Here is a 25,714-nt window from a genome sequence, read left to right on the forward strand (position 1 = left end):
CTAGAAAGGCTCTCTAATTCACAAATATTTAACCTATCTAGTCTGGGTTGTGCCAGACTCAGCCACAATATAAATATTTAGCCCTTCACATATAAGAGATGTCGGAATAACAGCACTTTAATTCATTGTGATTACCAACTCTGACACCGCACAGACTTAGCTGGGCTGAACAATTATTCATATGACCTGGTAGTAGCTACTAGCTATTACCACAGTGTACTGAGGTTACAATATAGACTGAACACAATTTAATATTAGAATTCAGTAATCCAGGGATTAACTAAGAGAGGGGACATGTTCTACCCATTCTCTCATTACATATACCCAACTCACACTTGTAATCACTTTTTGATGTAGGTACACTGTAACAGTGTTTTAGCGAACGCTATTTTGTTATAAAAAATTTTTTGGATCATTCATGACTGTGAATATAGACAGGCCTAATTCAATTTACTGGTGATCCAATATATATTGATATTACTGGTATATGGTACTGGAGTGTATTTTAATAGTATGTGTATTTCAACCAACAATTTGGTTTTTTAAATGGTTACAATAAAAGTTAATTTTTATCCAATCCCAGCAGGGACCACCCACCCTTTAGTTTAGGGCCCAGAGTGCTAAAAGTGCATACTTTGGGAATTGTGGTATTCTTTATATCATTTTTCCATTCGTTTGGATTAATTTCATGCACAAGCACCATTTCCTCTATAGAGATATACAATCACTACACACTAAACAGGTGAATATATAACTAAATAAAATAAAGAGGAAAAGCCCGAGGAGTGCCACTATTCAATTTTGTGTGTGTTATTTCCAAGATTCAACCTTTTCTGTGCGCTAACACCACAAAGCAAATAATCCACTCCCTTGTTATTTCCCGATTTGACTACTGCAATAACCTACTTACTGGCCTTCCTCTTTCCCGCCTCTCCCCTCTTCAATCCATCCTAAATGCCTCTGCCAGGCTGATCCACCTTTCCAGTCGCTCTGTATCTGCTGCACCTCTCTGCTAGTCCCTTCATTGGCTCCCCATACACAGCAGAATTAAATTCAAAATTCTCACCCTTGCATACAAAGCGCTCACCAACTCCGCTCCCTTCTATCTATCCTCTCTAATCAACAAGTATACTCCAGCCTGCCCACTAAGATCCAACAATGACCTGCTTCTGCGACTATCACCTCCTCTCATGCTAGACTGCAGGACTTCTGTCGTGCAACACCTACCCTCTGGAACACTCTCCCTCGTGCTGTCAGGCTTTGCCCAAATCTTTCTTCCTTTAAATGCTCTCTGAAGACTTTTCTGTTAAGAGAAGCCCACCACCCAACTGAATAATATTCCCTTTACCTAACAACACTTCCCTCCTCTAACTCTGCATTAACATCTTTCTCAGTCTTGCAGTCCTCACCTCCTGTTTCTCAACCTCCTACCCTTCTAGATTGTAAGTTCCCACAGGAATAGGGCCCTCGATTCCTCCTGTATGTGTTTGTAAATTCTGTCCTGTCTCTTAGTCTTAGAAGTTTTATACTATTGTTTTATTTAAATGATCTGTATCCATGGACAGCGCTGCGGAATATGATGGCGCTTCATAAATAAAGTATAATAATAATAAGTGTCAGATTTCTCCTGAGATAGAGCAACATTCTATATCTTCATCTATAGAGACCTAGACATACTCAGGATGCAATCTGTTTTTAGGTCATGCCAAACATACTAGGTAGCTTTCCTGTAATATATCCTCTAATTACATCCAAGACGAATATTCTCCTGAAATACTACCTCATAAAGTAAAATTTCTAAATGTATTCTTAGAGCCTTTTCAGCAGCCCGAGTTTTACTCTAAAATCTTTTTTCCCCTAAAAAGAAGAGGCTATATATTTTTTTAAACCAAAGCACATTTATTTTCTATTAAAGAACCAAAGATACATGAATGCTAATAAAATATTTTAGTAGTAATTGGAAAATGATCAAAGACGTGGATTCAAACTAAATGTTGCATTGAACCAGCAGAAATTGCTGGCCTGTGAATAGGAACCAAAGCCTGAAAAAGTTTCTTGAAAGCTGCTTCTGCTTGTCACACTATAGCTTCCCAAGAGGTAGTCCCTTCTTTCAAAGAAATGGTGGAATATTTCTGTAAGGCAGACCTGAGTGCATCTACTGCAAGACATGTTGCCAGATTTGCAGAGAGTTCATGAGAGTGAAAGAAAGACTCATATCTTCTAGAAAGAAATCTTTTGACCAGGCTCTGATAAAACCTTTGCTTGTGGTAATGAAATTGGCATAATCAGACTCAACTTCTTTTAAAGTCCAGGGTTATAAGAAATATGTTAAGTAATCATGTATCTTATTATTCTTCTCATAAAATGTGAGAGACAAGAAAAGAAAATACTTTTGCCTAAGGAACCAGAGTCTGAAAACCTATATAAATCAAGAAGATATGGGGGTAAACTTGTATTTAATCCTTTTAGGTTCAAGATAGTGTGAGGTCATCAAATGCTTAAAATAAGAGATCTAGATGTTAGTAAACAGAAGGGCCTTTGGATAAAAAGAACAAGTTCAAGTCTGTGGAAGATTTGCAAGGCAGCAAGTCTCTAAAGTTCTTTAGGTACCTAGGTAAAAAATATTCATTTCACAGGTTACACTGAATAGGATTTTTTCTTTTTTCTCTATTTTGTCAATTATGAAAGACCTTATGAACTTCATCTTTCTATCAAAGCAGGGTTTCAGGGAATTCAACACTCTTGTTTGTTCCAAAGGAAGAAACAATTTTGTTCAGTTTTGTTCTAGAAATAGCTTAATACATTTGTTAGGATTCTGCAGTTCAGCATAGAGTTCCTTTATTTAGCACTTTTTGAGCTGTAACTAGTTCAGTACATGTCTACAGATCTGAAGAATTTGTTTCTTTATATTGATATCCAATTAAAACATTGCAAGTTCATTCATTTTCCGTTTCCATTATAGAAAAAGGGCTTTCAGGCTCTAGAACTAATTTGGTTATTTTTACAAATGCTATTTCACTTTCAGTGTTGATTTAGTTCTGCCAGGCAGAACAGACAGTTCAGTCAGAGTAAGAGCTGAAAGGCAGAAGAAGAAGCAGATTTTAGTGTTTGAAAGAATCCATCAAACCCAGAGGATAAAGAATGCTGCAGGATTTTTTAGTCTTTGATAAACGGAGAAGTTACTGGAAGTGAATTCTGTTTGATCTAAGAAAGGAGGTTCTGCTGATGGACTAAAAGCTTCATTACGGTACCGACAAAAGTTTCCTTTACTTCCTGTCCCAGTCCCTCAAGTAGGAGGAGGCCTCAACAAGAATAAAAAGGTCTGTTGGGCTCCTGTTCGAATCGGTGGTGATCATACAAGAGTAGATCATCAGCACCAAACCTGCTGCACTAAACTATAAAACACCCTAAGGATATATATGAGTGGCCCCTAACAGAGCAAAGCATCTTGATAAAGCCCTATATACTGGTGAAACACATCGAAGGCGAAGGACTGTGGGGTGCCAGTGTGATTACAAAAGCCTTTTGTCAACTTTGTGACATATTTCCACTTCAAACTAACCAAACAAGAAAAACGCATTTGCACCAATCAGAAGGAATATATAGGTCATGTGACCGGCCGTACCTCCAATCACGCACATCATTGCACAGGAACAGAGGAGCAGGTAACCTCTACTCTAAGTAAGAGTCAAGCAGAGAGAAACTCCCGGTTTCCGTTTGACAAGGTAAAAAGGATATCACCTCCATTGACAGAGGCAAAGAGAATGACTGCGGATTATCGGTAAAGGAAGTTACACTTAACAGCTTTGCTGGAGTGCTCTTTGCCTCCTCCTGCTGGCCAGGAGTTGAATATCCCACTAGTAATTGGAATGACTTTGTGGACTCTTCATGTCCGGAAAGAACGAAATTTATCTTGTAAGCATAAATTTTGTTATCGTGATGCAACAAAGGTAATACGGTTTTTGTCCTCAAAGGTTGCAAACAGCCGATACGGCACTCACTTGTGGAAATTATACAAGTGTGACTATCCAGGATTGTGTGTATATATATATATATATATATATATATATATATATATATATATATATATATATATATATATACACTTCTCTGAGCAGCAATTTTCTACTCTAGGCTGCTGGGATACAAAGTTTCTATAGACATATACATGCAAATTTTGGCCAAAGTGGAAAAGGTGGTTTTGAAACTGGACTTTTAAGTATTTTATACGTTTCTAAAATGTCTTTTAGCATTTTATCTATTTGTGTTGTTGTGCCCAATACTCTTATTTGGACATTTGATTTTGTAAAATAGCTAGCTGATTTAAGGGAGACGTCCTTATATGATATTTTATATTTTATGCTGATAATATGAATATTGTTTATATTGTTAAATAAATCCTTAATTATACACCCATACGTCATTATTGTATGAACTATACATGATAGGAGTTTTGAGACATATATATATGTGTGTAGAAATATCTGCTCAGCGGAGCGCTCTGGGCTTGCACGTCCTCCAATGAAACAAACGGCACTATCGAGAGAGGGCGGGAACACTTCCCCTAACTCACCAGTCCCTGGGTCATAGGTCAGGCAGCTCGTATCCAGTGTGACAATTCTGCACGCAAAAAACAACAGGATGGAAGGAGCGCACTCGAAAGCCCAGTATGTAAAAAGTAAATATTTATTAGAAAATCCTTGTAGGTAAAAACATGGGTCAGAAAACTTTATGCATTATAACCAGGTTGATATGCAGGTACTCGGCGTAGCATATGCGTTTTCATGCGCTTGCGCACTTGGTCACTGCTCAGCTGAGTACCTGCACGTCATCTATTTAAAGGAGACCAAAAACTAATAAAAAAGAAATTATCCTGCACGTGTGTAATCCTAATTAATCATCCTGGAAAACAGTATATAACCAAAGAAAGTGACCATATGTAAAGCTCGAATATAGATTTTACCTTAACACATCTTATTTAAAACACAAAATATGCTTTAAGAATATGATACATTTGAATCCATCCAAATGCTAACAAACAGTTTGAGAAGAACACGTATATATTTGTATAGGAAGCATTCTACATATCACTTCAGGAAATTAAAAAAAAAACATATTAGTTATTGACTTTATTTAGACATCCCAACAACAGAGCATAGTACAATTTTTATACCATATACTTGCGTGCACATATGTTTAAAGAACATGTTGTTTCTCAAATATGATAACAGTACCTAGTTCCTTCATACCTCAAAGAGTTCTTAATTAACTTTCTATATGTGTCTATTCTATATTCCTAAAAATTGTTCTAGAAATATACTTTGATCAGTGCTAATGATCTAAAAGAAATGACACTGCTTGTTAATTTCAATATATACTCTCCTTCATGTATCAACATTTTGTAACCTGCTCACCAAAAAATCGTACTTACATGTTATTCCTGATAAACTGTATAAATGATATATATAAACCTATTCTACAAATATTTCCAACTCTTTTTTTATTTTTTAATTCTTATTTAATTCCTTCTTAAACAGAGAGATCTATGTCATGTTAATCCCATGGGGATGACTAGTTTCTAAAGTAAACATCCAGTAAATCTCTTTCTTACTGAGAGTCATCTCTCTATTACCGCTTCTCCAAACTGGTACAAAATCTGTACCCTGTATGGTTAATGCTGTTGTATCGGCATTATGCAGATTTCTAAAGTGTCTGGCGACTGGAGTGTCTGATTCTATATCTTCTATTGAACGAAGATGCTGCAAAAACCTGTCCTTCAGTGACCTTTTCGTCTTACCTGTATATTGCATAAAGCAAATTTTACATGTTAAAAGATAAACCACATGTGTTGTGGCACAGTTTATGAAGGGATTAATTGTATATTCCTTCTGTGTTACAGTTGATTTAAACCTGTCGCCCTCGGTTACGTAACCACAAGTCTTACATATTGGCCTTCTACATTTGTAGATTCCCTTCCTTTTCTGTAACCAACATTTATCCACTCTTGGCTTCAAATCAGAGGGAGACAGATAATTGCCTAATGTTTTCCCTCTTTTGGGGATAAAGTCGCACCCCCATTGGATAATATGTTTCAATATAGGGTCTGAATATAGTATGGGCAATGATTCTTGTATTATATGACAGATTTTATTGAATTCTAGACTATACGCAGTTATAAACTTTGGTTTACATATACTCAATTGACTGCTGTATTTACTTCTGTCTGTATTTTTATACCTTAATAAATCATTTCTAGTCAATTTGTCAACTGTATGTTTTGCTTTTTCTAAAGCTTCCTGGGTATATCCCCTATCTTTCAATCTGATCATAGTTTCCTGTGCTTGCCTTTGATAATCCTGATCACTACTACAATTTATTTTTATCCTAATCAGCTCTCCTTTTGGAATCGCCCTTACTACATGCCTGGGATGGCATGAGTTATATTGTAGAATGGTATTTCCAGCTGTAGGTTTTCTATACATTACAGTATTAATTTTTGTTCCCTTTCATTAATTGATATAGTTAGATCTAAAAAGTTCACACTTTCATTGCTCTGTTCACTAGTGAAACTTATAGCACAGTTGTTCTGATTCAAATATTCACAAAAGTTATTTGCCTCCTCCTCACTTCCATTTAACACAAAAAGTAGATCATCTATATAACAATGAAAATGAATTTGTTGGTCTTTGTAAGGATTTCTATCTCCAAAAAGGTGAGACAGCTCCCACCAACCCATAAACAGGTTGGCATAAGAGGGGGAAATCTTGGCCCTTATTGCCGTCCCACGTTTCTGGAGATAGAACTCTCTCAAATTTGAAAAAATTATGAGTTAACAGATATTCAATTGCCCTCATAACAAAAATTTTAGTGGTCGGGTCAAAATCAGTTTGTGTATTTAGAAAATATTCGACTGCTGTCACACTCAATGTATGTTGTATAGATGTATAAAGTGCCGACACATCAACCACTATAAATCTATATGTGGATTTCCAAGTAACCTGTTCTAAATGTGTCGTATCTTGTATATAGCTAGGTAGGTCTTTAACCATATTTTGAAGAAATGAATCCACAAGTTGTGAAAGGGACTCATTCAGAGAATCTATGCCCGCTACTATGGGTCTACCGGGGGAGACATAAGGGATCTTTGTGGATTTTAGGGAAATAGTGAAAAATCTGGGTGACCGGAAAATCAGGTATTAGAGCTTCTTGGACTGATTTACTTATTATATTGTTATGTCTTGCATACAAAATTAAATTTGTTAATTCATTCTTGAATGTTTTAGTAGGATCTTCCTTAAGCTTAATATAAACTTCTTTGTCATCTAATTGTTTTCTTACTTCCTTAATATAGTCGTCCCTGTTTAATACTACTGTATTCCCCCCCTTATCTGACTGCCTAATTACGATATTGTCATCTTCCCTAAGATTTTTTAAGGCCAATTTTTCTTGCTTCGTAAGATTGTTACGGTACCTATCCTTCTCTCTTGTCTTTTTCTCTTTAAGGGACTTTAATTTTTCCTCTATGGTCTTTATATATATATATATACACACAAAATACAAGTTTGGAAACATATATATAGATATTTTGTATTAACTGTGTCAGCTGTATAAGCGCCCTTTTCTTTCTGCACTAAATTCTACCTTTTATCTCCTATAAGCTAGTGAGGAGTTTATTTTGAAAAGAGGCTAGACACCTCTTGCACCTACATTTCACACACTATTATTCTTTCAGCACTTCCCAGAGTTCTTCTTTAGATTTAGATTGAATTTCATTATTTATTTCTCTCTCAAGGTGATCCCATACTGCCTCTATTATATTCAGATCTTGACTCTATGGAGGTCAGTCCATGACTGTCAATGTTTTATCAGCTGTTTTTCTCTCCAAATATGATATATCTGCATTAGAAGTGTGCTTGGGATCGTTATCATGTTGAAAATTAAAACCATTCCCAATCAGGCGCTTTCCAGAAGGAATGGCATGATGAATTAAAACCTGTCTGTACTTTTCAGCATTCATAATCCCATCAATTTGGACAATATTGCCAACAACACCACTGGTATAAATGCAGCCCCAAACCAGGACAGACCCTCAAACATGTTTCACTGAAGACTTTCATCTCTCTCCAACTCTTTTTCTCACATATTGGACCCAAAAATGTCAAACCTTAATTTGTCACTCTATAATACTCTTTTTCACTGATCTTTATTCCAATCTTTATGAGCTTTAGCATATCTTAGCCTTTTCACCCTGTTCACCTTCCGAAAAAGTGGTTTCTTGGCTGCTACCCTTCAAAGACCATTCCTGATCAAGCTTCTTCGTACTGTAGAAGGGTCAACTTTGCATCCCGATCAAGCTGCCAGATGCTGAGCCAGGTTCTTGCTGGACTTCTTCCAGTCTCTCAAAGAAGAAACTGAGAAACTTCTCATCAGATTTTGAAAGTTTTCTTGGCCTTCCAGTCCTTTTTTGTCCTTGACCTCTCCTGATTCTTCAGAATTCTTTATAACAGCTTGAATACCACATTTGGAGGATCCAGTTTGTTTGCTGATTTCCCTTTGAGAGTGACCTTGCTGATGCAAAAGTATGATTTTATGTCTGTCAAATTCTGCGATCTTTGGCATTTTGAATGGAATGATGTGATTGAAAGTTGGTCTTATTAGCAAGCTTCCAATTAAACTCATATCACGTGTATGTAATGCTCAAGCATGTCTTGCACAAACCTGGTGTAATAGACATTTTTCACAGCAGTCATTTTGGCATGAAATATTTGTACAAATACAGGTGTTAGCAATTACATTAATTAGGGTTCCATTCTATTTAGGTATACGAGATCCAGGTTCCTGCTATTGCTCAAGTGTAAGGGGAGATCACACTAAATATTTGCCATTTTAGTCTATACAGATTGTTTTATTTATTTATTTATTTTCTGTTTTTTAATCATTCATACAAATATCCTGCATTTTCTGGTTGTATATAAATAAAGAGACTTAGAAATGTGTGTGTGTATGTGTATGTATATATATATATATATATATATATATATATATATATATATATATATATATATATATATACATGGAAGATCAGGTGGTTACCTACTGGTACTATATATCAACAGAGACTTTATTACACCTGCCTCAGAATGAAGCCATGCCTCTTGTAAAATCTGTATATATACAGGTGAAACTCGAAAAATTAGAATATCGTGCAAAAGTTAATTTATTTCACTAATGCAACTTAAAAGGTGAAACTAATATATGAGATAGACTCATTACATGCAAAGCAAGTTCAAGCTGTGAACAATATCGGACCTCTGAAAAGTATAAGCATGCATACTGTATGTACTCAGTACTTGGTTTGGGCCCCTTTTGCAGCAATTACTGCCTCAATGCGGCATGGCATGGAAGCTATCAGCCTGTGGCACTGCTGAGGTGTTATGGAAGACCAGGATGCTTCAATAGCGGCCTTCTGCTCTTCTGCATTGTTCGGTCTCATGTCTCTCATCTTTCTCTTTGCAATGCCCCATAGATTCTCTATAGGGTTCAGGTCAGGCAAGCTTGCTGGCCAATCAAGCACAGTAATCCCATGGTCATTGAACCAGGTTTTGGTGCTTTTGGCAGTGTGGGCAGGTGCCAAGTCCTGCTGGAAAATGTAGTCAGTATCACCATAGAGCTCGTCTGCGGAAGGAAGCATGAAGTTCTCCAAAATCTTCTGGTAGACGGCTGCGTTGACCCTGGACTTAATGAAGCACAGTGGACCAACACCAGCAGATGACATGGCTCCCCAAATCAACACTGACTGTGGAAACTTCATACTGGACTTCAAGCATCTTGCAGTGTGTGCCTCTCCATTCTTCCTCCATACTCTGGGTCCTTGGTTTCCAAATGAGATGCAAAATTTTCTCTCATCAATAAAGAGGACTTTGGACCACTGAGCAACAGACCAGGTCTGTTTTTCTTTAGCCCAGGTAAGACGCTTCTGACGTTGTTTGTTGTTCAGGAGTGGCTTGACAAGAGGAATATGACATTTGAAGCCCATGTCTAGGATCCGTCTGTGTGTGGTGGCTCTTGATGCACGGACTCCAGCCTCAGTCCACTCCTTGTGAAAGTCCCCAACACTTTTGAATGGCCTTTTCCTGACAATCCTCTCCAGGCTGCGGTCATCCCTGCTGCTTGTGCACCTTTTTCTTCCACACTTTTCCCTTCCACATAAATTTCTATTAATATGCTTTGATACAGCACTTTTGGAACATCCAACTTCTTTTGCAATTACCTTTTGAGGCTTTCCCCCTTATGGAGGGTGTCAATGATGGTTTTCTGCACAACTGTCAGGTCAGCAGTCTTTCCCATGATTGTGATTCCTACTGAACCAGACTAAGAGACAATTTAAAGGCTCAGGAACCCTTTGTAGTGCTATGGCTTAATTAGTTGATTAGAGTGGGACACTTTGAGCATAGAATATTGTACCTTTTCACAATATTCTAATTTTCTGAGATTGTGGATTTGGGGTTTTCATGAGCTGTAAGCCATAATCATCACAATTATGACAAATCACGGCTTGAACTATCTTGCTTTGCATGTAATGAGTCTATCTCATATATTAGTTTCACCTATTAAGTTGTATTAGTGAAATAGTGAAATACATGAACTTTTGCACAATATTCTAATTTTTCGAGTTTCACCTGTATATACACACACAAATATATAACAACATCTGCACTCATATCAGGGCATCAGCAACTGCCACTGCACTAGATACCTTGCATACATGAATATGTGTGCATGTTTTTATATATATATATATATATATATATATATATATATATATATATATATATATATAGCATTTTACATTTATTTTAACTTCACACTTACTGTGAACAGTAACAGGGGAACCTAACCATATATTGACTTGCTGTTCTGTACATAGAGGTTTACTGATGAATCACAATCTACCTTTTATATGTTACAAATAATATATATTGTTTGCATTTTTTTAATTATGTGCTCTCTGCTGCTGATATGACCCATAAAAAAGAACAGCTGGACAATTATAATTCCCTATTTAAGTTTTTTTGCTGTGATCTTTTACAGTGCCTTCGATTTGGTGAATATTCATCTTTTCCATGATGCTTCCAATTTAATTGCATGGGAATCCAGCCCATCTATCTACTCAGGAATTCGGCAGAAGGCTCTTAGTTATGTTTTGAATAGGTATGTAATTTTGCAGTATTATTACAGAACATTATTATTATTATTATTATGTTAAATGAAACTTTTGTGTATTAAGAAAAGTATTGAATTGTTCACAATGCAATACAAATAAAACTCAAGATAAATCAGTACATTTTTGTTACTTAGCAACAATGTTCCTGTGTTTTGGTAAAAATTTGATTGAATAAATTAATGCACGTGAATGTGACCTTGAAATAGCTTTCCATATTGTAGACTGATAATTAAATTAGGCCATACCCTCATGGAAGAAGGCGTCATTCACAGCCTTCGGCTCTTTTCGGAGCCGGATTTATTCTTGTAAAAGTGAAACACACTAAAATCTGTGCAAATCCAGATCTTAGTCTGTTGCATTTTCACAAGAATAAATCCGACTCCAAAAAGAGCCAAAGGACGCGATCAACTATATTTTTCCGTATTCGGCAGCTAACAAAGCTGCTAAATGGGGAACAAGGTGCAATGTATCTACAGTTATATATTACTGTGTTAGTAGCTGATGTGTTTTGTACAAGGAGCATATATATTTTTATACGCACACTATGCTGAATCCCCAACCCATAAAGATTTTAATAGAAAACTCAGAAAATATGTTGAGTCTGCCCATACATAAAGAGACATGAATCCCAAAAGTCTTCTTTCTTTCCTAAGATATGGTGAGTCCATGGCTTGAGTTATTACTGTTGGGAATATCACTCCTGGGCAGCAGAAGGAGGCAAAGAGCACCACGGTTAAACTGCTAAGTATCACTCCCTTGCCCACAACCCCATGTCATTCTCTTTGCCTTCGGTGCATGGAGGAGGTGAAATTTAGGTGTCTGAAGTTTTTTTTTAATTTCATCTACAAGCAAGTTTTGGGGTATAGCCATATTCCACGTCATTCCTTGCAGTAGGGTAGTGGTGGCTTTAAAGCAGTTAGGAACTTGTAAAGAGGTACTTACTGCATTTTCCTAACAATTGCTGCCCTCATTTAGAAAGCCAGAGTTGACTACTCTGTTATTTCTTTTTCAAAGCTCTCTGTGAGGAACTGTGTCCTCTCATACCTTGTAACTGTCTACATGCCGGACAGCGGAGCAGGTAAGTGCTTTTTCTTCCAGTTGGGTGGGGGGGACCATGCACTTAACAAATTAAAAGACACTGCTTTTTTATTGGGACATAGATAATCCTGTTGTATGGGTTACACTGGGGCATGAAGCAGGCACTGTAGCATGTGTGAGACTAACATTTAAACTATTTTAAAAAGAAAGGGTAAAATGTTTTTATTAGGCTTTATTTTCTGACACATACTAACTTGATAAAACAATACAAGTTTAAACTGAAAGAAAGGCTGAATTTTCTATTTCAGCAGCTTATTCATTTCCCTTTTGCTTTAAAATAAAACGATGCAACATTTTAAGCTAATTTAGATGACTCCGATACCCCTGTTGTTGTCACTCCTAAGAAATCTAGGTAACATAATAGTTTCTTTGATGAAGCTTCCACTTCAGAGGTTTTTCCTGTGCCGGACCGAGTTCGGGAGATTATCTCACAGGAATGGGAGAAACCAGGGGTGTCTTTTTTCCCCGTCTCCCATTTTTAAGAAAATGTTTCCTGTCAATGACTCCATTAAAGACCCTTGGTATACTGTACCCAAAGTTGAGGGGCCATTTCCACTCTGGCTAAAAGAAACACTATTTATATTGAGGATAGCTACTCTTTTAAGGATCCAATGGACAAGAAGCTGGAGGCTTATTTGAAAAAGATTTATGTTCATCAAGGTCTCCAATGGCAACCTGCGGTGTGTATTGCCACCGTGACTAGTGCAGCATCTTATTGGTTCAATGCATTGATTCTCTTCAAGTAGAGACTTCCTTGGATGAAATTCAAGATAGGATTAAAGGAGAAATTATCTCTGATATTACGTGTGGAAAAGGGTCTTTTCTACCTCAAGATAAGAAGAATAGGCCTAAAGGACATCAGAGTAATTTTCGGTCCTTTCGTAACTTCAGAGGATAGCCTTCCCCTTTTTCTTCCAAGCAGGAAAAATCCAAGTCGTCTTGGAAACCCAATCAGTCTTGGAACAAGGGGAAACAATCAAAGAAACCCGCAGCTGATTCCAAATCAGCATGAAGGCTTTGCCCCCAATCAGGGATTGGTTCAGGTGGGGGGCAGACTTTCTCAGTTCTCTCAAGCCTGGATACAAGATTTCCCAGATCCCTGGACTGTGGATATAGTATCCCAGGGTTACAAATGGGAATTAAAGACTTTTCCTCCCAGAGGCAGATTCCATCTCTCAAGAGTATCTGCAGACCAGATAAAAAGAGAGGCGTTCTTGAAATGTACACAACATCTTTCCACCCTGGGAGTGGTAGTTCCAGTGCAGGAACAGGGTCTCGGGTTCTACTCCAACCTATTTGTGGTTCCCAAAAAAGAGGGAACTTTCCGTCTCATTCTAGACTTGAAGTGTCTAAACAAGTTTCTCAAAGTTCCATCCATCAAGATGGAGACTATACGCTCTATTCTTCCTTTACTACAAGAGGGTCAGTTCATGACAACCATAGACCTAAAGGATGTGTATCTTCATGTTCCTATTCACAGGGACCATCACAGATACCTGAGATTTGCCTTTCTGGACAAACATTTCCAGTTCGTGGCCCTTCCATTTTGTCTAGCCACGGCTCCCAGAACTTTTTCAAAGGTTCTGGGGGCTCTTTTGGCAGTCATCCATTCTCGTGGAATTGCTGTGGCACCCTACCTAGACAACATATTGGTTCAGGTGCCATCTTTTCAACAAGCAAAATTTCACATAGAGATATTGTTGTCTTTTCTTCGTTCCCACGGATGGAATGTGAATCTGGTAAAAAAAAGCTCCCTTTCCCCTGCTACAAGAGTAGTGTTCTTAGGGACCATAATAGATTCTCTATTGGTGAAGATTTTTCTGACAGAGGTCAGGAAAAACAAAATCATTTCCTCTTGCCTCTCTCTTCAGGCTACAGCTTATCCTTCAGTGGCTCAATGTATGGAGGTAATCGGTCTGATGGGGGCTTCCATGGACATCATTCCTTTTGCTCGATTCCATTTGAGAGCTCTCCAGTTGTGCATGCTCAGACAATAGAATGGCAACCATGCAGATCTATCTCAGAGAAAAGAGTTAGATCAGTCGTCAAGGGACTCTCTCCCGTGGTGGATTTCTCAGGAACATCTATCTCAGGGCACATGCTTTCGGAGACCTTCCTGGGTGATCGTGACCACAGACGCCAGCCTGCTGGGCTGGGGAGCAGTCTGAAACTTGTTAAAAGCTCAGGGCCTTTGGACTCGGGAGTAGTCTGCTCTTCCCATCAACATCTTGGAGTTGAGGGCGATTTACAATGTTCTATTGGCTTGGCCTCAGTTGTCCTCAGCCCAGTTTATCAGTTTCCAGTCAGACAACATAACCTCTGTGGCTTACATCAATCACCAGGGAGGAACTCAGAGTTCCTTAGCCATGAAGGAGATTACTCGGATTCTTCAGTGGACAGAGACCCACAATTGCTGTCTATCTGCCTTCCACATTCCAGGAGTAGACAACTGGGAAGCGGATTTTCTGAGCGACAGACTTTTCATCCGGGGGGGTGGGAACTCCATCCGGAGGTGTTTTCCAGCTTACTCCCCAAATGGGGGGTGTCGGAGTTAGATCTGATGGCCTCACATCAGAACGCCAAGCTTCCAAGGTACGGTTCAAGGTCAAGAGATCCGCAGGCCGTTCTGATAGATGCTCTGGCGGTTCCTTGGGTTTTCAGGTTGGCATACCTGTTTTCTCTGTTTGCTCTCCTTCCACGAGTCATTGCTTGCATCAAACAGGAGAGGGCATCAGTGATTCCAAAAGCCCCTGCGTGGCCTTGCAGGATCTGGTTTGCAGACCTAGTGGAGATGTCATCTCTCCCACCTTGGAGACTACTTCTGAGGAAGGACCTCCTGATTCAGGGTCCCTTCCTTCATCCAAATCGTGTTTCTCTGAAGCTGACTGCTTGGAGATTGAATGCTTAATTCTGCCTAAGTGTGTTTTTTCTGAGTCGGTCATTGAGACCATGATTCTGGCTCGCAAGCCTGTTACTAGAAAGATTTACCATAAGATTTGGCGTAAATATCTTTATTGGTGTGAATCCAAGGGCTACTCTTGGAGTAGAATTAGAATTCCTAGAATTGTATCTTTTCTTCAGGAAGGCCTGGAATAGGGATTGTCAGTCAGTACCCTGAAGGTTCAGATTTCTGCTTTATCAGTTTTACTACATAAACGTTTGTCGGATGTGCCAGATGTGCAATCTTTTTGTCAGGCCTGTCTTTAAGTCTGTTGCGCCTCCTTGGAGCCTTAACCTTGTTCTTAAAGTTTTACAGCTGGCTCTGTTTGAGCCTTTGCATTCCATACACATTAAGTTGTTATTTTGGAAGGATTTGTTTCTTGTTGAAAGTCTCGGAACTCTCTGCTCTGCAGTGTGATTCCCCTTATCCTTATTTTCATGCCGATAAGGTGGTTCTTCATACTTAGTTAGGTTTCCTTCCTAAGGTTGTTTCTAATAGAAATATCAATCAGGAAATTGTTGTTCCCTCTCTGTGTCCTAATCCTCCTTCTTCCAAAGAACGTTTGTTACACAATTTGGATGTCGTACGTGCTCTTAAATTCTACTTACAGGCGACTAAGGATTTTCGCCAGTCCTCTGCCCTCTTTGTCTCTTTCTCTGGGAAACGTAAAGGTCAGAAAGCTACTGCTACTACTCTTTTTTTTTTTTTTTTGGTTACGAAGTATAATTCGTTTGGCCTTCTGAGACTGCTGGACAGCAGCTTCCTGAGAGAATTACGGCTCATTCCACAAGAGCTGTTTCCTCTTCTTGGGCTTTCAAAAATGAAGCTTCTGTGGAACAAATTTACAAGGCTGCAACTTGGTCTTCTCTACATACTTTTTAGAAATTTGATATTTTTGCCTCGGCTGAGGCTTCTTTTGGGAGAAAGGTTCTTCAAGCGGTGGTGCCTTCTGTTTAGGACTGCCTGTCTTGTCCCTCCCTATTTATCTGTGTCCCCTAGCTTGGGTATTGGTTCCCAACAGTAATTACTCAAGCCATGGACTCACCATATCTTAGGAAAGAAAAACAAAATGTATGCTTACCTGATAAATGTATTTATTTCCGGATATGGTGAGTCCAAGGCCCCACCCTTTATTTTAAGACAGTTGTACTTTTGACTATAACCTCAGGCACCTCTACACCTTGTGTTACTCATTTTTCTCCATTTACCTTCAGTCGAATGACTGGGGGTTGTGGGTAAGGGAGTGATACTCAGCAGTTTAACTGTGGTGCTCTTTGCCTCCTCCTCCTGCTGGCCAGGAATGATATTCCCAACAGTAATTACTCAAGCCGTGGACTCACTATTTCCGGAAATAAATTAATTTATCAGGTAAGCATCAATTTTGTTTTTCATGATTCAGTTAAAGCAATTTTAAACGATTTTTTATTTTACTCCTATATTCAAATTTTCTTCATTCTCTTGGTATTCTTTGTTGAAAAGTAGAGGGGTAAACTCAGGAGTGTGCATGTGTCTGCAGCACTATATGCAGCAGTTTTGGAAGATTGTTATACCTTTGAAAGAGCACTAGATGGCAGCACTTTTTCCTGCCATGTAGTACTTCAGATATGTGCCCGCTACCTACCTTGGTATCTCTTCAACAAAGAATATCATGGGAACAAAGCAAATAGTGACATGAACTTGGGCATTCTGGTAAAAGCATTATTATTATTTTATTATATTTATTTATTTAAAAAGTAAATAAATACAAATTTGCTGTCATTTGTTGAACTGTAGACCTTTGCATTATTTGGCTTCTCAATTAAGTTCATCTCTATATGTTATAAGATGCAATTTAATAAATGATGCCACACAGAGGGGAGGAGCTAATAAGTATTGCCAATAAAGATGGTTCTTCAAATTAGTGACATAGGCCTTTGTTAAATGACATCAAAAACAACATTTTAAATATGAAAGAACAGCATTTAAATAATTTTGCAGTAAATCTGTTTAAATTGATATTGAAGTTATTAAAAAAAGATGTTTATGCACAAATAATATTCAAGTATCCAATCTTTACTACCCACTTATCTGTTACTGGTGAATAGGGACTTTCTTCCACAAGCATGAAAATCATATGCAGAAAAGGAATATACATTAAAAAGAAAAGAAGAATAAAGTGTAATACACTTTGAAGTACATTCTTTACCATGCAAACTGATTTGAGTAAGAGTTGTCTTGTTTGGAATGTTACGATCCCTTTTAACAGAAATAATCACGTTTATTATTGAGGTATTTTGTTATCTAATTAATCTAATTAATCATTAAGATATAAACACAACTACAGTCTGGCACAGTAAGCTCAAAAGTTTATTTCCAAAAAGTGTATAAATGATTATTTATTTTGCCAGCTTGTCCTGTTATTTAAGTCTACTTGATTTTCTTTTTTTATTGTTTAAAAAGATAGATAATGCTTTTACTGCCCAGCTTTGCATAACCAACATTGTTATGTTATAAAGACAGTCTTGTCAAAATTAAACTTTCATGATTCAGATAGGGCATTTGATTTTAAACAACTTTCCAATTTACTTTTATCATCAACTTTGCTTTGTTCTCTTGGTATTCCTAGTTGAAAGCTAAACCTAGGTAGGCTCATATGCTAATTTCTAAGGCCTCGAAGGTTGCCCCTTATCTGAATGCATTTGACAGTTTTTCACAGCTAGAGGGCGTTTGTTAATGTGTGCAATATAGATAACATTGTGCTCACGCCCATGGAGTTACTTATGAGAGGGCACTGATTGGCTAAAATGTGAGTCTTTCAAAATAACTGAAATAAGGGGGCAGTCAGCAGTGTCTTATAAATACAAGTTAATCACAGAGGTAAAAATTATATTAATTTAACCGTGTTGGTTATGCAAAACTGGGGAATGGGTAATAAAGGGATTATCTATCTTTTTAAACAATACAAATTATGGAGTAGACTGTCCCTTTAAAAGGATATGAAACCAAAAAAACATTTTTTTTTATTCAGACAGAACATACAATTTTAAAAAAAGTTTCCAATTTTCTTTTATTAACAATTTTCCTTTAGTCCCATGATAAACTTTGTTGAAGAGATGCCTAGGTAGTAGGGTTGCCACCTTAGCAACGTATTCCTGGACACTTGTGAGTTACGCATGCTGCAGGGTAAGCAGGGCAGGGCATGTATTGTGCCTCTGGACATGACATGAATAGTGCTGATGAACAGCATAATAAATGTTCCTTCCTGCAAACCCTACAGCATGTGTAACTCCTATATGTCCAGGAAACATGGTCAAGGTGGTAGCACTACTAGGTAGGTGTCTAGAGCACTTTTTTTTTAAACATTGTTGCACTACAGCCAGACAGTGATAGTTCATGTGTGCTATAAAGATAAAATTGTGCTCACTCCTGTGGAGAATGATAATGGATTTACAAAAAAACAGCATTAAATTACTAAAATGCAAGCTTGTAAAAATCACTGAGATAAGGGGCATGCTGCAGAGGCTTAGATACAAAGTAATCATAGAGGTAAAAAGTATATTAATATAACAGTGTTGGTTATGCAGAAATGGGGAATGGGTAATAAAGTAATTATCTATCTTTTACACAATAACAATGTTCAAGTAGGCTGTTTCTTTAAATCAGAATACTCTAGGTTTTTAACTCCCGAAAGACTGACATTTATTCAGTAGAACACAGAACCTTAACCTACCTACATATGCTGCACATTGATTGATTGATATGTGCAGGAATTTATTTATATCTGTCTTTAAAGGGATACTAAACCCAATTTTTTTCTTTCATTATTCAGATAGAGCATGTAATTTTAAGCAACTTTCTCATTTTCTCCTATTATCATTTTTTCTTCGTACTCTTCAAATCTTGATTTAAAAAGCAGGAATATAAAGCTTAGGAGCCGGCCCATTTTAGGCGCTTGCTTATTGGTGGCTAAATGTAGAAGGAAAAATTTATAATAGGAGTAAATTAGAAAGTTGCTTAAATTTGCTGCAATATCTGAATCATGAAAGAAAAAATGTTTTGTGTCCCTTTAAATTACAAGAAACGCGTGAAAAATAATTAATAAAATATATTGCAAAGTATTTGTTTATTACAAAGCATAATTAAAGGGACATGAAATCCAACATTTTTCTTACATAATTTAGGTAGAACATATAATTTGAAACAACTTTCTAATTTACATCTTTTATCAAATTTGTTTCATTCTCTTGGTATCATTTGTTGAAGAAACACTGCTGGAAAGTTAATTGGAAAGTTGTTTAAAATTGTAGGCTCTGTCTAAATAATGAATATCTAATTATAACTGTACTGTCCCTTTAAGCATTTTATTCTACAGTCTCAAAGTGCTTCATGCACCTTTAACATAAACCTGCATTTTGCATCAGTTTATGCTCCTGCCCTGGCATAATTCCGTATCTGTGCTTATTTTTCTGACAGTATAAGGGTTAAAAAGAACTCTATTTAAAAAAAAAAAAAAAAAAGACAATAGCCTCTCATTTGACACCTTTTAGAAAGCCTCATATTTTAGCACTGTAAATGAATCTATTGTATACACAAATAGCAACTCATTGTCATATACTTGCTTGTAGCACGCTGCCTGCTTCATTAAACTAATTTTTGTCTTGAGACCTCCCAGGTTGCCTTTTAGCAAGGAGGCGGGAAAGAGACTGTAGTTTTTGTGTTAACTGTGGGTCAGAGAGGTTGTGATGGATATCATTAAAATGTGATGGTGCCAAAAAGTGTCCTGGCTTCCAGTGCCCATGAGGGGGAAGTCCTGCAGTATAGGTCGTTCAACCACTTGTGGATTTGCATTCAAACAAATTGCTCATTTTCAGAGAGCAACCAGCCGCAGATCCGGACCTCCATAGTGAAATGATGGTCCGAGCCATACAAAGAAGTAGTTCTGTAAAAGCAGTGAATAATGGCTCACCCTTTTCATCAGCGCTGCTAACCTTTTGGCAGCCACCAGCAAACTCTATTCTGATCGACTGATTGGGGAGGACAATACATTGAAGCTCACTTTGAATGAGTGCTACCACCAACAGTGCCCTATTCAGCCTTTTGGGAATCATTTTTGACCATTGTCCAACACCATTCCTCCAGACAGTAGGAAAGGGGAAAGTGAGAACATATATAGGGGGGAAGTACTTCTTTTCTTGCCAGTAATCTCCTCTTAAAGCTGCATAGATTGACATTTCCAGCTGAGCAACAAAAACTATGCAGTATCTGATAGACACAGAAGAGAGGGTTCAAACTGATCATTTAAATCCCTTAAATGCCTGGGCTAATAATGCAGATTTAGTGCTTCTGAAAAAGAAGCTGATAAGTCTCTTCCTCTAAAGTTAAAGAGCATTTATCAGTAGAGAGCTTCACATTCCCCAAAGAAAGCTGAGAAGGAAAACATTTTAATGAGCTAACCATTAGATGAAAGAGTTAAAGAACTTTTAAGATTTGGTTAAAGGCTCTTGTAACAATATGGTCTGGTTTGTATAGATCTGCCTAAATACTTAAAGGGACATTAAAATGTAATTATTTATTTTCTCTTCTGTTCTGTAATTTAACTTTGAAAATTGTTAGTTTTCTCTATTTCACAAAGGGTGTTGCGATGTTGAAATGTAGGGTTTCCCTTTATCTGCCTGTTCTCTTTTGCTGAGGATAATTAGAGACCGATATATAAAAACTTAGGTTCCAACATGGCCGCGCCTAATGCTTTATAGAAAATAATAGTACTTAATAGAAATTAAACCTTACACTAATATTTTAAAATAACATCTACATATAATTCTTAGGCTAACCTTTGCTTTGAATACATCATTTTTTTATCTATGAATGATAAAATGCACGTTTTTGGGATTCCATATTTCTTAACCCCACTCAGAAGCAAGAAAATCAGTGGCTATTCTTATTTTGAATTTGCACATATCAGAATATCTGTACATATTCTACCTTTTGATAACATTTTGTAGGACAGAGCTTTGATAATCATGTGCTTGGTTGGTGATGTGTGGTATATGCTTTCTTTTGGAATTATGGGAGTTGTAGTCCTGATGCATGTAGCAATATTTAAGTAAAATTCTTATAAAGGTCGCGTCACTTAGAAGCCAAACCATACATGGTAGAATGTCTTGCTATTTTGCCATTTTGTATATAAGACTGATCTCCATTACAATTATTGTAAGGGGTACAGCATAGCAGGGGTGAAAATAGCATTTATCATGCTACCTAATTTCCTGCAACTTTTAAGTTTTATATTTTTTGAATATTTGACAATAAACATATTTAGCATCCTATAGACTATTTCACAAAGAAATGATTAATACCTTCATTAAACATTTTTTCTCATCTTTTAATATCCACAATTGATACAGTTCAAAGAGATTGCAGTTTAGTTAGAGGAAAATACAATTAAACCACATTATAAGTGTCAGCACTGGTTTTCGGGAGACATTTTTCTACCCCATATTCTCCATTCTTGGTCATATTGTTTGGGGTCCCTTCTCTCTATGTATCAATATTGGATACCTATGAGTGTGGGCATTTTATCCACTTACAATGAACAATGACTTGTATGTAAATTACCCACTTGACATGGGACCTATATTGCTATTTTTGTAGGAAAATTTAGATATTTTTTTTTTTTCGTGTTGCGCTGTTTATTCATCATGGTGGCAGTTTCACCAACCCGTTGTCCGTCAAGCCATTAAAACTTCCTAAAGTTCTCCCCTGAATTCAGGCCCCTAAAATGACATTTTGTGTCAAGAATTTGACAGTGCTCTTGTGTTTTCCATTGGAGATGTTGCGTGGTCTAATTCAACAGAAACATTTTTACATTACAACTGTGAAATCTTGGCATAAAAAAGTCCTTTGTGCCCATCATTATTTTCTCACAAATATAGTCTATTGTCACATAGCAGAAGTTAATTTGATCAACATTGGAACATTTAACTGTTATGTCCAGTCAAAAGACCTGTTTCATGCTTATTTTGGGCTTTGAAAAGAAATGATTGCCAGAAAAATAATGTTACTATTAACAATTCAGACCAATTAGTTTCCCAGGGAGCGGCAATGTGATGCACAGGGCTCCACACAACAATTCTTTGTCGTTTTATGGATACTCATTAGTCAACTGTCACCTCATCTCAAAGACCCCTCCTATCTAAATGTTTCTCTTTTGGCTTTTCCCAGAACTAGCAGCTGAATACGCAATAGAACAGCTACTTGGTTTCTAAGCAAATTTGACTTCCAACTCAAAGAAATGGGACATTAAGAAACATGGACGACCGGCCAACATTCTCTGGGTTCTTTTCTCTCTCTCTCTTCTATTAACCCTCTGAATGCAAGAAGATTATATTGTCATGCTGAGGGTGCTTGATTGTTTTCAGAATTAGGGTATAGCATGATCTGACTAGGTTAACAATGGGCTGTGTTATCAGTCCAGTTTTTCCAAGTTATACAACATTTTTGTTACCATTATCCATTGGGTATCTTTATTCTACTGTTAGCCTAAACTTTCTTCTTCTATACTACAATGAGCTGAAGCAATGAATGACGAGGTTAGATTTGCATATTGATGATTTATGCATAGCCAAGTGGAATGTACCCAGAAGCGGTTGGGGGCTTGGCCAATAAATTGTTTGTTGCGCAGTGGAACTGAATAGAAACATGCAAGAATATAAAAAAAAAATGTACACAATGTAAATGAGTACTTAAATCCTAATTCTGAGTTATTTTGGTCCTAAGAAAATAAAACCATCTTTCATAGGGAGATATATTCATCTTGTTTGCCCCAGTTTGCAAATTATTTTTGTGTATAAGAATACGTATACACCCTTGAAATATTGCCCATCCCCCGTTTCCATCCATACTATTTGTGTCCTTGCATGGTGGCTGTTAGAGTATTGAAAGCCTGATAAATAGTTTGAAAACCCCACAATAATCCACTTTCAAATGTATTTGTGGAGTGATATCATCCACTATACTATGTAAAGGGACACTTCAAATGCTGTATTCCAATACATCAGAAAACATTTATTTAGCAGCTTGGTTTAGTAACTTGGGTTTCTCCACCAAACTCTTCTTTTGCTATATTCCATCTGAGTCATCTCATATTACTGTAAACGATGGACATTTTAAAATATATTACATTTGTTAAACAATTCCCTTAAAAAAATCTATAAAGTCTTCATTTTTGTAGGGCATCTCAGCCCACCAGCAGGGCTGTAGGAGTTTTCTTTATCAGCCAGTGAGCAATAGGGATGAGCCGTGTGTAAAATAAAATAAATATGACAAAATAAAATAAATAAAATGCATACAATAGCTTTATAGATGTTGCCGATATATTTTGGGTAATAAATACACTACAGACTCCAGAGTTCGACTCCTCTGTAGGAGTTACAGGTAACATTTTTCATTTAAAAATAATCTACTAAAACTATAACTAAATCATTAGTAAGTCATGTCATGTTTTGGGTTTTTTATGAAAGAAGGAAAATCTATAAATGCTAATATTAGATCATTAGATTTGACAAAAATGAAAATGAATGACCCCTGTGATTTTATTTATATCGTCTAAATGTACCTATTTATAATGATCTTGTCAGGCCAGAGATACAAATTAGTAAGTGCGCAGTTACTTATAGAAGTTCATTGATTTAGTGAGATTTCTGTAAAATACTATTTAAAAAAAGTTACCAAATTCTATTCATTGAACAAGATTATAGTATAATATTTACACATAATGAAGAAACACTTTTATTTGCTGCAAAAAAATGTTTTATGAGCATAATAAGTCATTAAGAACTATATTATTTAGTAGCTTATATTGTAATATAGCTGTAAGAAAATGCACATAATATTATTGCTACAGGCACTTCTGTAGGTTTACAAAATAGACTAATGTCAAATATAACCAATTGAAAAGGTTTTTGAGTGGCTCTTATCGCTTATATATATGCCATGTGGTACAATAGGCAGAGTACCGCATGAGTTATATATATATATATATATGCCATGTGGTACAATAGGCAGAGTACCGCATGACGTATATATATATATATATGCCATGTGGTACAATAGGCAGAGTACCGCATGACGTATATATATATATATATATATATATATTTCTTTCATGTAATTAGCAAGAGTCCATGAGCTAGTGACGTATGGGATATACATTCCTACCAGGAGGGGCAAAGTTTCCCAAACCTTAAAATGCCTATAAATACACCCCTCACCACACCCACAATTCAGTTTTACAAACTTTGCCTCCGATGGAGGTGGTGAAGTAAGTTTGTGCTAGATTCTACGTTGATATGCGCTCCGCAGCAAGTTGGAGCCCGGTTTTCCTCTCAGCGTGCAGTGAATGTCAGAGGGATGTGAGGAGAGTATTGCCTATTTGAATGCAGTGATCTCCTTCTAAGGGGTCTATTTCATAGGTTCTCTGTTATCGGTCGTAGAGATTCATCTCTTACCTCCCTTTTCAGATCGACGATATACTCTTATATTTACCATTACCTCTGCTGATTCTCGTTTCAGTACTGGTTTGGCTATCTGCTATATGTAGATGAGTGTCCTGGGGTAAGTAAGTCTTATTTTCTGTGACACTCCTAGCTATGGTTGGGCACTTTGTTTATAAAGTTCTAAATATATGTATTCAAACATTTATTTGCCTTGACTCAGAATGTTCAACTTTCCTTATTTTTCAGACAGTCAGTTTCATATTTGGGATAATGCATTTTAATTTAACATTTTTTACCTTAAAATTTGACTTTTTCCCTGTGGGCTGTTAGGCTCGCGGGGGCTGAAAATGCTTCATTTTATTGCGTCATTCTTGGCGCGGACTTTTTTGGCGCAAAAAAATCTATTTCCGTTTCCGGCGTCATACGTGTCGCCGGAAGTTGCGTCATTCTTTGACGTTATTTTGCGCCAAAGATGTCGGCGTTCCGGATGTGGCGTCATTTTTGGCGCCAAAGAGCATTTAGGCGCCAAATAATGTGGGCGTCTTATTTGGCGCGAAAAAATATGGGCGTCACTTTTGTCTCCACATTATTTTAGTCTCATTTTTTATTGCTTCTGGTTGCTAGAAGCTTGTTCTTTGGCATTTTTTCCCATTCCTGAAACTGTCATTTAAGGAATTTGATCAATTTTGCTTTATATGTTGTTTTTTTCTTTTACATATTGCAAGATGTTCCACGTTGCAACTGAGTCAGAAGATACTTTAGGAAAATCACTGCCGGGGCTGGAGCTACCAAGCTAAGTGTATCTGCTATAAATTTTTGGTATCTGTTTCTCCAGCTGTTGTTTGTATTGCATGTCATGACAAACTTATTAATGCAGATAAAATTTCCTTTAGTACTGTTATATTACCTGTTGCTGTTCCGTCAACATCTAAATTTCAGAGTGTTCCTGATAAACATAAGAGATTTTATTTTTTAAAT

At 37.0% G+C, this 25,714-nt stretch overlaps 1 protein-coding gene across 1 annotated transcript in view; it reads left to right on the top strand.

Moving 5' to 3' along the window:
* The window catches only part of INPP5A (inositol polyphosphate-5-phosphatase A), an 878,314-nt gene that overhangs the window by 582,984 nt on the left and 269,616 nt on the right, over positions 1 to 25,714 (top strand). The window contains exon 8 of the mRNA XM_053692598.1: positions 11,092 to 11,211. Coding sequence (XP_053548573.1) covers positions 11,092 to 11,211 — 120 coding nt within the window. The remainder of the gene's footprint in view (positions 1 to 11,091; positions 11,212 to 25,714) is intronic.

This window comes from Bombina bombina, chromosome 9 (assembly GCF_027579735.1).
Source record: "Bombina bombina isolate aBomBom1 chromosome 9, aBomBom1.pri, whole genome shotgun sequence".
Classification (NCBI taxonomy): domain Eukaryota; kingdom Metazoa; phylum Chordata; class Amphibia; order Anura; family Bombinatoridae; genus Bombina; species Bombina bombina.